Genomic DNA, 18,114 nt, shown 5'->3' with positions numbered 1-18,114 from the left:
TTTTTTTAAAGGAACATGAGACTAATTGCTGCAGGAGCACCACGGCAACAACAGACACACACCTCTGCTTCTGTTGACTGACAGTGAGGAATAATTAGTATAAATAAGAACATAGAACAACACGTATCATTCATTGTGATATAAGCAGTGATTGCTTTACAGGGGGATGCATGAGTAGAATGAAGAGAAGAAGAGTTGCTTAATAATTCAGTGTTGTTGAGCGTAGAATCATGTTGTGATATATCATTCTATAAAATTCAGTTGTTTGAAGTTAATCATTACAAGATCATTCTCATTAACCCTTACATACTGTTCATATCCTGACTCATAATTAGTCTCTACACTAATTCACATTCATACATTCACCATCAGTCATTAATACATGTTTGATTCATCTTATGGAAAAAAGACATTCTCAATCACTATTTTATGGTCCAGTAGAACATTTTATAGAATATGATGATATGATATATGTTTTAAAGCTGATTTTTTTTTGTGGCTGTCGGTCAAATCTAATGACAAACTGTTGACATCAGTTAAACAGGTTTGTCCTTATATGGTAACTCATTTGAATAACATTGTATGCACTGAAACACATATACAAATCTGTGAATAGCACACATCAGAGCAGCTCAGTCATGTGTATCATTCAGCTCACACACACACACGCCACACACACACACACACACACACACACACACACACACACACACACACGCCACACACAGGAAGTAACCACCCTATAAGCAGTGTGACACAATCTGACAGTTGACACACGTGTATATGTGGTCTTACTCATACAGTATATTGTCATATCACCTCAAGCGTATTGTGTTGTATGTTCCACCAGTACTGAGTTGATCAGGTCCACCTGTGTGACAGAGATACAGAGCTGTTGATTGTTCTGTATGCTCATAGTGGAGGCTGTTGAACTAGTGTTATATTATATATATAGTGTTATATTCAGAGGTGTTATTCTCACTCATAGAAATATAAAGGAACCGATATTTAGACTTACTGTCCTGTCTACATACTAACAGTCCTCTGCAGATGTGTTAATGATTCCATTATAAGTTCAACTTTTGGTTTTCATTATAATAAGAATAATGATGATAATAATACTACTACTAATAATAATGATAATGCATGTATTCTTGTATTGCATCCTGGCATCTTGGTAAGAGAAGACAACAGTATAGTGTAGTTGATGTTATATACTATTGTAGGCTCAAATGGAGACACAGCGAACAAACAACACCAGCGTCCTCTCCACTCTTCCGTTGCCATGGAGTCTCAAAAACACAGCAGTTAGGCAAACAGCACAGAAATAGTCAAATATCCAAGAAAATGTCCAAAAAGGTCACTGGTAAGTGATGACAATAGTATAGTTGATGTTATAGACTGATCAGCCAACATCACAATAATATCTGTGAACTTGTAATATTCACTTTAAATGTGCTCTCACATGTTGGACGATGACAGAAACAGTTTTTATTGGCAGGTTAATCAATGTTGATAATCTGTAGCACATAGATGATGTATGTATAATGAAACATTAACATTCAAATATCAGGTGATACTTACTGAACATTTTGTGAAATATTCAGGACAAAATAACTTGATGTGGTTTAACAGATTTATCAGATGGTGACTGAATCCATGTGACAAGACCAGAGAGTCATTTTCATCACTGTGGTGTTGTTGTTGTTGTTGTTGTTGTTGTTGTTGTTTATGTCCCTCACATATGATGTCTGGTCAGTATAGACTAGGGCTGAAAGATATATTGTTGCAATGGGGGTCGGAGGAGTACATTTAGCACTTTATGGGCTTCAGAAAATATCAAAAACATATTCAGTTAAAATGACGGGCTGACAGGTTTGTAGTTTTTATTTAACCTAAGATATTAACATTATACAACGTTTGTCAGACCATAGCAGCAGTTCTATTTATTTATTTTAATGTAGCTAAAGACTTAATTTTCACTCTTGTTAAAGCGTTGTTGCAAAGTAGAGGTTGCAGAAAATGTTTTATTTTTTATTTCACAGTTATTGGTCTGTTGTGATTAATAACTCATTTTGTCCATTTGGTATTATTATGCTATTTTGTTTACGAATGCTTAAATTTCACTGTTACCCTTTAAATTTCAAACGAGTGTGAAATCATAGTCATATCGTATCTATATTGAGATATGATCTGTGTGTCTCGTGTTGCATCCTGAGCTTTTGATAGAATGTACACAGATCAACCAATAATGTAAAGAATAGTTCCACAAACACAATGAGACGTCTGTGAACTGTTCCTTTATCTCAACAGTGTAACATACTGAAGTGATGAAACTCAGCAGAGACTCTAACATGTATGTAGTGTCTCATAAACAGCTGCAGCAGCTGTGTGATTGATCTCAGCTGTAGTTGTGTCGGTGGTGTGTGTGTGTGTTGTTGTTGTTGTTGTTGTTGTTGTGTGTTATTGGTGTGTTGTATGTTGTTGGTGTGATGTGTGTGTTGTATGTTGTTGGTGTGATGTGTGTGTTGTATGTTGTTGGTGTGATGTGTGTGTTGTATGTTGTTGGTGTGATGTGTGTTGCTGGTGTGTGTTGTGGGTTCGACGTGTGTTGGTGGTGGTGTGTGTTATTGTGTGTTGTATGTTGGTGTTGTGATGTGTGTGTTGTATGTTGGTGGTGTGATGTTGTGTGTTGTATGTGTTGTATGTTGCTGGTGTGTTGTGTGTGTTGTATGTTGCTGGTGTGTTTGTGTGATGTGTGTTCTATGTTGGTGTGATGCTGTGTGTTGGTGTGTGTGTGTGATGTGTGTTTTATGTTGGTGTGATGTTGTGTGTTGGTATGAGATGAATGTCTGACACTCTGCTCTTTCTTCCACTTCCTCTGCTCTGCTCTTTGTCTTCAACTTCACACTCACCCCTCCTCCTCCTCTTCCTCCTTCTCCTCCTCTTCCTCCCCTTTCCTCCTCCCCTTTGCCCCCTACTCCTGCCTGCAACCCCCCTTCCCTCCACCTCTACCTCCCCTTCCATCAGCACCCTCCACCCTCACATGCACATGTACACCCCCACCCCTCAGGCGACAGCAGAACAGGAATTGATTAGTGGCACGGCTTAAAAATAGACGACCGGTTGTCATAGCAACGCCCACAATGAGCTGTTGTCTAGTTTAATAAAGAGCAGCGTTGTGTCTGAGCACTAGGTGGAAGGTGTGTGTGTGTGTGTGTGTGTGTGTGTGTGTGTGTGTGTGTGTGTGTGTGTGTGTGTGTGTGTGTGTGTGTGTGTGTGTCGCCCTACACGCTGCGCATCTACAGACGGCAGGTGAAGGTGTGTGTGTGTGTGTGTGTGTGTGTGTGTGTGTGTGTGTGTGTGTGTGTGTGTGTGTGTGTGTGTGTGTGTGTGTGTGTGTGTGTGTGTGTGTGTGTGTGTGTGTGTGTGTGTGTGTGTGTGTGTGTGTGTGTGTGTGTGTGTGTGTGTGTGTGTGTGTGTGTGTGTGTGTGTGTGTGTGTGTGTGTGTGTGTGTGTGTCGCCCTACACGCTGCGCATCTACAGACGGCAGGTGAAGGTGTGTGTGTGTGTGTGTGTGTGTGTGTGTGTGTGTGTGTGTGTGTGTGTGTGTGTGTGTGTGTGTGTGTGTGTGTGTGTGTGTGTGTGTGTGTGTGTGTGTGTAATTATCACACCGCCGTCAACACCCAGATCACTTCAACCAACAACAAAACACTGCCAGCATCCTTCTCTTAACTCCCATTGGCTACGAAGCCGCATCCCACAACCATCAACTCCTGAGCCGCTCCACACAGCCAATTACATCTCTGTTGCTATGGGCTGCATTCTGATTGGCCTTATTAGTGTCAAAAACTAGCCATATGCAAATGTTGGTCATATTCCCAGCAGCCCTATCATCAACATCCTTTACAGCCAGGCTGCCACTGTAGTGTGTGTGTGTGTGTGTGTGTGTGTCTGTGTGGTCAGCTGGAGCAGCTAGCTGAGCCGCTGCGTCCCGTTGGCTCAGGGAGAGGTTTGTTGTTCCCAGACTTCTTTCCATCTTCTTTAGCAGCGGCTAAAGCAGCCAGATGGTAGCTGCCTCTGGTTGTTTCCTCCACTGTTGGTATGATGAGCAACAAGAAATGTATAAACTCACACACACACACACACACACAGCAGTGTCTGTCACCCACAGCACACAGGCCATTCAGCCCTTTATTTGTGCTGCTCTGTGTCTGAGCTGCAGTAGTGTCAGTCAGACAGCACAGGTGTAAGTGTGCACGTGCTGCGGCTCAAACGTCTGTCTGTGTCAGTCAGCCTCGTCTCTCTAACCCTCACACAGCTGATGGAATTCACTATGAAGCATTTAGCTGTGGAAACACATTGATTATGATCCGCTCATACATGGTTACAGTCCAAAAAGTAGCTGCTAGTAGCTGGTGCAGCATGAATGAGGAACCCTGGTGGCAAACACTCAGTATGTTCAATTGTAAATCTAAAAGGAGAAAGTGACGATATCTATTAATCTGATATTTTTAGTAGAACTCCGCTTCTACATTCTCTAACATCATTAAGGCTCAGAGTGTCTCCTTAACATTGTTCTTATATCCCTGGAACACACACACTCTCCTCTATGCATGGTGTAGTCTGTCTTTATAAAAGCTGAACCAGACACACACACACACACACACACACACACACTAGTACTCACATGTTGTTGGTGTCTGACAGTGCATTATTCAGAATAAGCACACAGATAGTGGACTACCTGTCTGTGAATAAAATCCACTAGTGAGTTTGTGTGTAGTTGTGTGGATCAGTGGTAGCTGGTAGAATCATCTGCATCCTTTAGCTGCTGTCTCAGTTGCACTGGTTTGCATTTTTAGTTAGCAGCAAGTCTCTGTTGGTCTTTAGAATGCATATTAATAACTAGAGCCTGACTGATTTCTGGGGCCGATAGCGACGTTGGGTTGTAAAAAAAAATGCTGATGTGGATATATCAGCTGATCGTCTTATAAATACAGAATATATACATATACAAACATTTGTTTTGCAATGATCCCTCAAATGTAGTTATCAAACACTTGTGACAAAAAGCAATATCTGTGATAGGCCGATTATGGTTGATAATATCGGCTAAGAAATTGAACTAGTGAGACTTGTACTGCATTACTGAAGTGTAGACTAGACTGCACACAGTGATGGGGAAGGAAACAGATCCTATCAGCTCACACCTGCCGACTCAACTCATTCAACTCATTTCGCCGGTCTTCATCTCAGCATACCCAGGTATGACTGCTGCTCACATCTAACAAACAGGGTAACCCTGGTAATCAGGTCAGAGCGAGGTCACATCGTGTTCCCATCACCGACTCATTCAGGAACTGGTTTTGGGACCAGACCACGACCACATCCTCAAACGGTCTCAGTCTGGCTGTTTTGGTCCTCTGAACACATGAATCCACATGAACCACAGTCACATTGAAGTGGACTGAACAGAGCAGCTTTAAAAACACTCTATTAGATATTGAAGAGAAGATGATCAAACACTAAACTCTCTTACACTAACTGGACATTTGGTCAGTGTTCAGTCATCTTCAGTGTGTATTAGTGTGTATTAGTGTGTATTAGTGTGTATTCACCACACAGCTCTGACTGATTCCAACAGCAACAGTAGACTCAAAACTTGTGAACCACATTTCTTTCATTCATTACAGTGAGACTGTTCACACTTTGTACACATGTGTAAGCTCATCTTTTTCTGTTTGTCCACACACACACACACACACACACACACACACACACACACACAGCGTCTTCAGAAGCTCTCTGCAGAGTGTGTTAACCTCAATAGAGCAGGCAGGTGTTCGAGTGTGTGTGGGACAGATGATGACGTAGTGAGTGTGTGTGGCTGCAGCGCTGTTAACATCTGTCTATCATCTTTTCACTTCCTGTGCGATCTCTCGCTGTAAGCGTCAGCACGGAACCGTTATCGCCGACCTGTGTTCACGTAGATTTGATCAGTTCATGTCACAATTAAAACAGACTCTCTTATTCACTCCTTCACTCCTCTTTATGTGAGCAACACTAAATAGTGAGCAACAAATCCAGATTTCAGACACTAATTGTCATCATTGTGTGTCGTCAGCATGTGTAGAATGTGCAGTATCGGAGGGTAAAATATAGTGCAGATATTTACACACTCAGCATTTTCTCAGACACAGACATAGTGACAAGTTGTACAGTTAATGTGTGTGGGTGTTTGTGTGTGTGTGGTGGTGGTGGGGGTCTCTAATAAAACCACCTCCAAACCCACGTGTAGATACAAGTTGTCTTTACATGTAAAGAGCATTTTAAAAGTGATGCGGTGCAGTTTAGATGGAGTGTGAGTGTTCACCCTGTCTGACCTCTGACCTCAGCACTAAACCTCACTGTACGTAAAGCTCAGCCCCCCCCTACAGTTAACATGACCTACAGTGTGTATATGGCAGCAGTACCCCCCCCCCCCCCTTCACTCTTCACTCTGCTCTATATGTTACTGTTAATGTTGGCTGCAGGCACAGAGGGTCTCAGGGGGGGATCTGGAGAAGATTGTGCCACGGCAGCCATTTTGTGCCCATCTTCCAGTCAAACTTTAAGGCTCTTATTGCCTGTGGAGCAGTCAGTCTCATTGTGATTGATTTAAAACAGAACAGAGAGGAGGAAGTGTGTTTATAGAGGGATAAAGGGACAGTCCCCTCATTTGTTTTTAACATGAATGTTCTACACAGAACTGTACTGTGAGTAATAACTGATAGATTATGATAAGTGAGTTTCACTATCAGTATCTAACACTGGATTACTAACCAGGTAACGGCTCCTAAAGCAGGGGGGGGGGGGCCAACCAGTCAGAGACTAAGAGCCACATGTTTTACTGTGTTACTGCAAAGAGCCACATCACACACACAGGCACACATGAACATCCCCCCCATCCCTTCCTCTCACTCTCTCTCTCTCTCACACACACACACACACACACACACTGTGACTAGCACACAGGGCTTTCAAACAGTCCGTCTCCGCATTAAACGGGTCGACGAGGAACGTAATCCGTGGCCTTTTCAGTTGTACTAGACCACGGAACCGGGTCACAAAGCTTTCGTGCAGGTTTTCCACCAGTGTTGCACATCTGGCTGTTTGCTCATTCAGGGCGGCGCTGGTGACTTGAGAGAACTTGACACAAATTGTTTACTCAACAATAAAGATTTCCCTCCCGAAAAAAAAAAAACACTAACACAAAATCGATATGAAACCAGGCAAAGAGCCGCATGCGGTTGGCCAGGCCTGCCTCAGCAACACTGTGTGGCAGTTGATCAGTGATAAATCATTATGATATATATGATTATATAGAATATGCAGCAGTAAACATTACAGTGGAGGTGTCCATAAGGGTTTTAAGGTGATGAGGTCGTGTCTTAAACAGGCTCCCTGTGTCCCAGTTTAAGAGCTTCAGAGTCTCACATGCTGCTTTCATGTTGTCAGCATGTGTTTAATCACATTAGCACTCAGCAGACATGGGGCGGTGTAATATTTCAGCACAGGAGCACATCCCAAAAATGCACGGTGGTGGAGAGGGGAGGGGAGGGGAGGTGAGGTGGGGTAAACGGGCCCGGCAGCGGGGGGCCACCGAGCAGGTTAATCTAGCCATGCGGATACCAAACAGTGCTGCTTTTTATCAATAGAAACATGATGTAAGTACTTTCATGTTCTTTTTAAAAAATGTGTCAGACTGCTGAGTAAAGAAGGAGATATGTGATATGAGAAGATCCAGGACCAGGTCTGGTCAGTCCATCACAGGGCTAACATATAGAGACAACCAGTCACATTCACACCTACGGGCAATTTAGATTCTCAAATGAACCCTAACCTGCATGATTCTGGTCAGTGGGAGGAAGCTGGAGTAGGTGGAGATAACCCCCCCCCCACACACACACAAGGTGAACATACACACCCCACACAGAAGGTCTCCAGTTCGCCGGTGGGTTCAAACCCAGAACCCTCTTGCTAACTACTACATAACCCTACCAACACTATTTCCCGATGCTTAAAAAGTGAAGCTATTACCAATCAGCAGGGTAAGTGATCATGGATGAGTAGCAGCAGTGATTCCAGCGCTGATGAGGTACCAGAGTAACAGTACCGACACACAGATAACAGCAGATGTGAGGACCGATAACGCTTCAACACACTAATGTTTAAAGGGCCACTTCACCAATGTGACCAGTGTGCGTCTGTGTAGGTTTACCGTTTGTATCATTTGTATTATATATTTCAAATATACACACTCATATAATGCATGATGGGAAATGTAGGACTCACTCAGGACTCATAGGGAGTAGAGATGTCGTTAATCCATGTCTCCTACTTCACTGTAAAGTCCACCCTCAGTGTTTGTGCACTGGAGACTTCAAGTTTCCACATCACACTTGTGTCATTTGAATATTACACAAGGATTGGCTCTAAAGTAGTTGTGATATCACAAATCCTGCTCAAAGGCCCGCCCCTTTAAAACCAGACTTTGAATGAGCAAAGAGAAGAAGAGGTTTCACCTTCAGTAGATGTACCTGAAAACAAAGTGTCCTTCCATCATTCTACACAGTGAAGCTCACACATCACACTGTAGGAACAATAAATAAAACACATGTTTGAGTGGAAGAGGACTTTAATGTAATACTGAAGTAAAGACGACAACAAATCTGCCAGCTTTTGTAACTTGGTCTCAGTTTTGTGATAGAAAGTATTGAGGCAGCATCCTGAGCTCTGCTGCCAGCACAGTCAGAGCTCAGCAGAGTGTGTGATTGGGATGCAGGTTCATCACACACTCTGTGTATCCCAAATAATATTGATTTGGATTGAGGGTCCTGCCAGTTTTTTTTTGTGTGCCACGTCCGCCATTTTGCACCCAACCACCACCATTTTGACAGTAGGATTAATGACACAAACGGAGGTGGATGGTGATTAAGAAGCACCGAATCAGTAGCTGCAACCTTCTTCTTTTTTTTTTTCTTTTTTTTTTTTTTGTTCTTTTTGTCTCGGGGGTAGAGATGGGAAGTCAGGGCTGACACATCTGGCTCCTGCACCTCAGCGATAAGCCTGACATCCAACGATGAATCAAACAGCTGAAAAATGAAACGGAGAACGCTTCCTCAATCGTGTGTAACAAGCAGAGTCCAGGAGGAGGAGGAGGATGAGGAAGAGGTGGTGGTGGAGGTGGTAGAGAGAGAGACAGAAGGCGGACTGGGAGGAGTGGAGTTGCATCAGCCAAATGAATTGTCATGATGCAGATCATGCGTGAAATGAGCAGCAGATTCCACAGTGCAGTTGCAAATGGCCTTATTACCATTACACCCAGTCAGCTGGCACCGGGCCCGCCTGGCAAACACGGTGAACCTGGTGGACAGAGCGGAGACACACCGGGGACAGGAGGGTCCCCGCTGGGTGTTAAAAGCAGGAGTGTGTGTGTGTGTGTGTGTTGATTGTGAGGAGGACATTTTAGCAGCAGCCATCTGATCGACAGGCAGCTCTGTGCATAAAGAACATGGTGTGTGTTTGTGTGTGTGTGTGTGTGTGTGTGTTGGGGGATGGGAGGAGGGAATTAAGAGTTGGCATTATGTCAGGAGAGCTGCCATCTCTGCCTCCTTTCTACCCCTACACACACACACACACACACACACACACGCATACACACACACAAAGACTTGAGCAAAGGATAGCGCAAGATGAAGAAAAAAAAATCCCTGTGCTCCGAGTGTATCTTTTTTTATTACCCCCCCATACACACACACACACGCACACACACACGCACACACGCGCTGTCACACATGCCCGTGCACACATGCCTACACAGACTCCATATCCACTCCTGATTGGCCGGTGTAATATGAACAAATGAAGCCCCTGAGCTCTGGCTACATTTAAGGGGCCCCTGAAAAGTAAGCATGTGTTTATTTTTACAGTGAAAGAGGGGGAGGAGGTAGAGGTGGAGGGGGAGGAAAAGACGAAGGGTTTGAGGAATTGGGGGAGGGTAGAGGAGCAGGGAGGGTTTTTTTTTTTTCTTTGTGGTACAGTACAGCTGGAGGAGGGAGGAGGGAGGGGGGGGGGGGTTACAAAATGCTGCCTTGTGTTGGAATGCTGCTCTGTGCTGTACGTGATCGTCTGCTCAGGTCTTCTTCTCTTCTTCAGCTCTCCACTAAAGACGTCCACCTGTCCAACTTTGTCTCTCCGTCCTAGGTCATGAGAAGTGTCATTATTATTATTTTATTTTTGATATTTTTTGAGGCTCTAGGTGGAGCGACGTTTGCCCTCCGTCAACCTCCACCCGCTCGCTTCTCTACCTCTCTACCGCTCGCCATGTCTCTCCTTTTTTTTTTTTTTTCTCTCTTTTCTTTTCCTTTATTGCATCGGCCTGGCAGAGCGCCCAAAGCCAGAGGGGAGGGGAGGGGAGGGGAGGGTTGGGTTGGGTTGGTCGGGCGGGGGTGGTGGGAGGGATTATGGGAGGAAGAGGGAGGGGGGTTTGAGAAAGAGGGAGAAAGAGTGTGTGTGTGGCTGTAGCAGCTGACTGAAACAGTCATTATATTATGTAAAGGCAGTCGGCGGTGGCCGTGGCCGAGAGGAGGAGGAGGAAGGGTGGGGGGGTGGTTAGGTGGGTAGGGGTGGAGGAGGGTGTCGGGGTTGGGAGGGGTGGGGGTGCCAGCTTCTGACGTGCAGAACAAGGCCGGGCCCTGATTGGCTCATCAGCGCCATTCTCAGCGGGCGCTCTGTGGCTCATTAAAGGTGGAGGCTCGACAGAGAGGTTGCAGGAGCCGCTTTTCTTTTTTCTTTTTTTCTTCTTCTTCTTCTGTCCTCTCTCTCTCTCTCTCTCTCTCTCTCTCTCAAGCAAATGGAGGCGACGACTCTGCTCCGTCGCTGCGTCACAAATTAATTAGAGGAGAAGAAGAACAAGAAGTGGCGGGGAAGGCTCCTCCCCGTGTTAAAGATGTGAGGAGGATAACAGAGATGTTAGAGCAGCACAGAATGAACAGATTAGAGCGAGCAGCAGTCACAGCGCTCTCATACAATAGATGAGAGGAAACGATACAAGCACACCAGCAGCAATAATCTGCTAATAGGAAGGTGATTAAGTGATAACAAGGCCAATTAAATCTCTGTTTGAGCCGCAGTCACTGACGACATTTTTTTTTTTTGTTCAATTCGGTGTCGGTCCAGGTGATGAGGATGATGAGGATGAGAAGGGTGATGCAGCGCCGCAAATGAAAGCATCCATTTGCATGTGGTCGGACGCACTCGTGATATCCTGTCTGACACGGAGGAGGAGGAGCCTAAGCAGAGAAAATAGGAAAAAAGTGCAGATTATGGGCGATATAACAAAACAAAGGAATTCATCTTTAAGTTTAGGATTCAGTCTGTCTGAGTAGAGTGTAACAGAGTTTACATCCACCTGTGTTCACTGGTATTAAAAAAACATCCTGATAAGCCCACTGATACTGGATGTTTGATACTGATATTAAGGAATTAAAAAAATCTGATATCGATATATTCGACGATATATACATTCGGTTATCAAACGCTTGTGAAAAAGATTTGTAATGGAAGCTGTGATATTTTACAGTTTGAGAATAAACTTTATTTTATAGACTGACAGCAGAGCAGCGAAACAGTAAACTACACTGGGAATTGAATGTGTATATATTAAACTTGAATTAAGAAAAAGGATTAAATATACATAATATCAGCATTAACAGCAATATAGATATATCTCGGATAGGTCAATATCAGTCAATAATATCAGTTGATAGATATATCAGTGGGGCTCTAATCCTGATATATATTTAGCATGCTGCTAAATGTGACAAAATACAGTGGAAACAGACTTTTTCACTCAAGTTTGTGCTACATTTGATGATAACCTGGCTGCTCATAGACAGTTCATCAGTATATGTTGTAGTCATAGTTGAAGCCTCTCAGGGGTTAATAAGAGTCATTTCAGCGGAGCTAAGATTGTCATATAGGGTTTATTTAAAGATGAGTTTCAGTATTTCTGTCGTTATTAGACAGCAGGCAGCAGAGAGGAGAGAGATGGGGTCCCTGGCTGGAAGTTGTGGTTACGTTACATGCACACTGCACACTGATATTAGTTTGAGTCCTATTCAACTTCCATTGGCTTCCAACACATACACTGACATCTTTAAATAAGAAGAGCAGTCTCTTCTCTTTCATAGATTAGTCAAAGTGAACATGAAACAGAAACAGTGAGCGTTCACAACCACCTGCAGCAGTCAAGAGTGTTAGCTGCTGTTCCAACATGCTGACTGTGCAGCAGTGTTTCACCTGCTCACCATACATCCTGTAGCACCAACCACTGTCTGCAGTATGTCATCGTAACACATCATGTCTCCTGTAGTTTGTGCTGCGTTCATCAATCAGTCAATCAAACTTTATTTATACAGAAGCTTTCATACAGGTTCATGTAGTTCAAGGAGTAAAGAAAGCCAGAGTCCAGTGTGAGGCAGAGTTCCATGTGTGTGTGTGTGTGTGTGTGTGTGTGTGTGCAGCCCAGCAGCACACCTGCAGTCAGATGAGTGTGTGATGGTTAGCAGTTAAAGGTGTGCAGGAAACACACAGTGAGTCTTTCTGCTTTGTCATTTCCTCGTCCGGCTCGTGCTCTGCCGCAGCGCTTTGATTGGTTCACCGCTCTGTCTGCCTCCTTGCTGAAGCCGGGTCACATGACTAAGCTAATTCGCTCATAAGACTCAGATCGCTGTCATCCTTACAAAAAGTCTTCCTCGCTGGTATGAATCACATGGTAACACACACGCACACACACATACATATACACACACACACACACGGATAAGGCATCAAACATTTCTCCAATGTATTTGTCACCATCAAGTAGAGAGATCCAGGCTATTCTTAGTCCGCCCTGTTTAACCCACTTCCATCTGAATGAGCTTACCATCAGCTGCTCATATTGTCTGATTATTTATTTATATGAGTTGCATCCTGACGCTTCACTGCACTGATTCTCAGGTTACTGAGGTTATACTGGTTAGGAACGCCTAACTGGACTCTGGTGATGCTGCATATAGAACATCACTGCTCTGCATCACTCTACCTTTTCTTTTTCTTTTTTGTTGCCCGCCAGCAGAAGTGTAGAATATGTCGTTTTACGTTTTTGAGTCATTTCCTAAAACAGCTGCTCACTGCAGTTTTTAGCAAAGATACTCAAAGAAGAGGAAAAGCAGTGGATTTGTTGGGGACTATTTTCAGCGGTGGATGAATCCACATTTGGTGCTCTAGTGAGTATTTCCGGCAGCGTGTGTGTGTTTTTTCATGGTAATGAAGCAACATGTCGACCAGAGCAACAGTGTGACTCACTCATGTTGTTTTTTAAGTATTTTTAGGTTTTTTTGTTGTTGGGGAACAGAGGAGCTCATTGGCACAGAGGACTCAGATATAGCACACTATGATACACAATACTGCATATACTCAGTTGTATGGATTGATTTGAATCTGCATTCTGCTCAGTGGAATGATAAGAAAAATATAAAATATGAGCAGATATTTAAGTCTTCCATCCTGTGGTTTGAGGGGCCCTACTTCCTGTCTCCTCTCTACCATGCACTTTAAAATTAAGACAAAAATGTACCAAAAATACACAAAAAGCTTCATCCACATCCTCAGCCTCTGATAGTGTTACATAGATTGTGTTGAATGTTAGCAGGCGTATTATCACAGTTAGTTCCAGCTGTTTCTTGCAGCTGTTTCTGTAGTTTTCATTCACTCTGGTTGCTGTGGACTCCATGTAGCTGCCAGAGAATGATTGATGGTCTATATTTGACCCTATAGACACTATTAATGAAAAGCCACAAGACAAATACATGTGCTTTTCATTATTAATAAAACGCTGCTCTGTGCTGCTGTAAATCCAGTATCACGTCCTCCATGTGTTTCTTGTGTCTCACTGTTGTCTCCTGTCTCCTGCAGGATGGAGCGGATGTCTGAGGAGGCGCTGAGGCTGAACCTGCTGAAGCGAGGCCTGGAGTCGCCCAGCGAGAGAGAGGAAGCGCTGGCCAAACGTCTCAAAATGGAAGGCCACGAGGCCATGGAGCGCCTCAAGATGCTGGCGCTGCTAAAACGCAAGGATCTCGCTGATCTGGCAGCCCTGGAGGTGGGGGGGCCCCTGGGAGACGGGAAGGGCCCCGGAGCCAGCTCCCTCCACCACCAGACCCTAATGGGTGCCGCCGCGTATGAGGAGAAGCTAAACGGGAGTCTGAGGCTGGGCGGCCACGGCGGCCACGTCGGACCCAGTAAGAACGGGAAGGAGAACATGATGGATGATATGCCGGTGGATATGAGCGCCGGGAGGAGATGGTGAGAATATTTCTATTTCCGCACAAGAAGCAGAGAGGAGTGACTGCAGTGCTTCTGTCCCCCTCTGTGGGGTCAGAGGTTAAACCCTGTCTGCTCTCACACCAGAGGTTAAAGTCTGGATGGGAGTTCTACACACCAAATCTGTCTGATGTTGATGAATGTTTATGTTATGAATATATGAAATCTATAAAGTCTCAAACATCACTGTATTTGTGGCCATGCTACAAGCAGCACTGTGTCAGTTTGGTCTTTTACCTTTAAATTCCCTTCATGTGTGAACAGTTGAAACTTAAAGAGGGCTCTAAAAAATTCTTCTTATATAGCTCTTATATAGTCTCTTTGACCACTCAGTGTTTTTACACTACATGTCACATTCACACACATTCATACACTGATGACAGGAACTACCACACAGGGAATTCTCATTCACACACATATTCATTCACCGTTGGCACAGCCATCAGGTGTAATTTGGGGTTTAGTATCTTACCCAAGGACACATCGACATGTGGGCTGGAGGATCCGGGAATCGAACGCCAATCAAACCGCTGTACCTCGTGAGACACAGCCGCCCTATGAATGATGAAACCACTGCTGAAATTTCATATTGTTCATAATCACAACGAACATAAACTACAGCTGGAGCAGCTGACTGGAGCTGATGGGGGGAGAATGGGAGGTTTGCTTCTCCATCTCTCTCCTTCTCTCTCTCTCTCTCCCTCTGCTCTGTCTGTCTGTCTGTCTGTCTGTCTGTCTGTCTGTCTGTCTGTCTGTCTGTCTGTCTGTCTGTCTGTCTGTCTGTCTGTCTGTCTGTCTGTCTGTCTGTCTGTCTGTCTGTCTGTCTGTCTGTCTGTCTGTCTGTCTGTCTGTCTGTCTGTAGGATGGTGGAGCTGAGCTGAGCTCCACACATTCTCACAGAGTGCACAGTGAAGCAGAGAGGCAACAGACAAACTGCAAAGGACTTAAGGTTATACTTTAATACAGTCGCTGCAGTAAGTGCAACAAAATCCAGTGATAGGAACACCTTGGTAGCCCAGTGATTACAGCACATGCCACATAATGGCAGCGTGCCTCGTTCAATTCTGGCAAGGGACCTTTGCTGCAGGTCATTCATCTCTCTCTCTCCATCTTTCCTGTCAGCCTCTATGCCAAGTACTTTCAAATAAAGGCAAAAAATGCCCCAAAGTAAATATATAAATAAAGAATCCATTGATAATATATTATCTGAATGAACAATGTATCAAACAGCTGTTAAACAAGTTGAACATAAACTTGAATGATTGACTTCCAGCAGTCAGCTCCTCTCATCTAATCACACATACAGAACTTGATATGTTAATATTGAACTGCTATGAATGAACTCAAGACGGACGTTCATTGTATGTAGAAATTCAGTCTAATTAGATAAATATCTGAACATGAGTTGAACTCTTGCAGACTTTACTATAGCAGTACGTGCAGCAGCAGAGGGAGGACAGAGGAGAGAATAAATGATGCCATATCCAGTTTAAAACTAGCAACCATTCTGGGTGGTTCCCATCATTTGAAACAATTGCCCTGAAAATGATCCAAAATATTTCATGAGGCCAAAATAAAAGCCAATGTAATTGTAAAAAGAAAATTCATTTCCTGTGTGTGTGTGTGTGTGTGTGTGTGTGTGTGTGTGTGTGTGTGTGTGTGTGTGTGTGTGTGTGTGTGTGTGTGTGTGTGTGTGTGTGTGTGTGTGTGTGTGTGTGTGTGTGTGTGTGTGTGTGTGTGTGTGTGTGTGTGTGTGTGTGTGTGTGTGTGTGTGTGATAAATGTTCAGCCTCCAGTGTGAAAGCTGCTGAGCTGGAACACATCTGTCCACTGTGTAGTTTACCTGGATGACATCACTAACCATATCACACTGCTCTGTATTCAGCATGCAGAGGTGTTCTCTTTCCTTCCTCGTGTATACGTGTGTGTTTTGAGACATATTTTATCTTGGAACATTTAAATGCAGCCAGCTGCAGGAATACGTCTCGCCTCAGTGATCAGAAGCTGGATTAACCTGCTGCCTTTTTATAGCGTTCAACTATTGCGGGAAAATATGTAATTGCCATTTCCTGACAAATAGTACAACTACATTAAATATCTTTATACCAGCACTGGTGGTCTACATACTTAGAATAACTATGATCTTATCTTTCTCTTGTTTAACACAGTCAGAGAAAAGTTCACTTAACATTAACAATGCATTAACATTAATAGTATCAAAATGCTAAGTCATGTTGCTAGCATTCCTGACACAAATAGCTCACAAGTGATACTCTGACAGCTTTGCACATTAGCTTCAGTGCTGAATCCTGCAGCTCCTGTTCACTGTTAGCTATTAGCTGCTAGTATCTGTCTGAAGTGACCCGCTGCTCTGTGTGGTCCAGCTAAACCTACACAGTACACTCACCGTGCTTCCACATATCAAAGGGATACAGATGTGCTTCCCCTTTGGTGCTTCAGTCACCGACATGCAAAAGAGCTTATTAACCAGAACCCACCTGAGAGTTTCATTTGATAGTTTGTCAAACTCACAGACCTTAATTATCTACACATCATCAATTTGCCAAGCGGCCGTTATCTTTTCAGCCAGTGAGGACCACACACTGACCTTCTCACCTGGAGAGATCATTGGCTCTAATCCAAATCACAGCCACACACAATCACAATGAATGGTTCATCCCTATCTGTGTCCCTTATAACTGTTCCTGAAAACCTGATCTGTAATGTATGTTTCTAATATTTGTGTGCTATTAAAAACAACTGTAATTGTGAAGATAGAGTTTTAGGAACGGGCTCAAGTAGCAATGTAATGACAGTATGAGGTTCACTTTGACACGTTTAGTTTGTTGCTATTTGCACTGTAGGTTTGTCACTTCAGATGACTCCTGTGTGTGTGTGTGTGTGTGTGTGTGTGTGTGTGTGTGTGTGTGTGTGTGTGTACAATAAGATCCAAAAATTCATAGTGCTCATTGGGCCAAATTCCATAGGCCAGACACCTGTGTCACTATACTGTCTTGTGAATGTGTGACTGTGTAAATGTATTTCTTATATAGTGTCCTGGAACATTCTACAAGGGAATGAAAAAACTTTGTTCAACATTCCCACAATGCACCTGACACATTTTATAGATAAGATCAAATGTTTTTTGATCAGTGGTTCAAAATGACCGTTGTCAGTGATGATGCAAATGATGATAACTGAGTGAATGAAGTCTGAACTTAATGCTCAGTACTGAGTAAACTGTTGAGTGTTAGTTATACAGGCAGCAGTTAATGACACAGGCTCTGTAGACCTTCTGTAGACCTCCACCATCAAACTGTGTCAACGCACAGATTTAAGGTTTCTAAATACTGACTGTGTCTAGGAGCACAGTGCATCCATCACTGTGGAACCACCAAAACTCTTCTTGGAGCTGGACGTGGGAGGGATGAAAGGATCAACACACTGTAGTGACTGAATGATCAGAGCCAGACCTAGCTAGACCTGATCCCCAGGAATCATCTGTGGAGACACTTAAAGACAGTGGCAGCCCCCATCCAGTCCCACTGGTGCCCCCCATCCAATCCCACTGATCCCTCACATCCAGTCCTACTGGTGCCTCACATCCAGTCCCACTGATGCCCCCCATCCAAGCCCACTGATGCCTCACATCCAGTCCCACTGATGCCTCACATCCAGTCCCACTGATGCCCCCCATCCAAGCCCA

At 43.9% G+C, this 18,114-nt stretch overlaps 1 protein-coding gene across 2 annotated transcripts in view; it reads left to right on the top strand.

Annotated features, from left to right (window-relative positions):
* Window positions 1-18,114, top strand: part of gatad2b (GATA zinc finger domain containing 2B) — a 47,166-nt gene that overhangs the window by 14,198 nt on the left and 14,854 nt on the right. For both annotated transcript variants that reach the window (XM_062436013.1, XM_062436012.1), the window contains exon 2: window positions 14,005-14,391. In XM_062436013.1, coding sequence (XP_062291997.1) covers window positions 14,006-14,391 — 386 coding nt within the window. In that variant the 5' untranslated portion in view covers window position 14,005. The remainder of the gene's footprint in view (window positions 1-14,004; window positions 14,392-18,114) is intronic.

Source organism: Scomber scombrus, chromosome 16 (assembly GCF_963691925.1).
Source record: "Scomber scombrus chromosome 16, fScoSco1.1, whole genome shotgun sequence".
NCBI classification, from domain to species: Eukaryota; Metazoa; Chordata; class Actinopteri; order Scombriformes; family Scombridae; genus Scomber; species Scomber scombrus.
The sequence above is the reverse complement of the archived record's forward strand: the minus strand, read 5'-3'. Positions and strand labels throughout refer to the sequence as shown.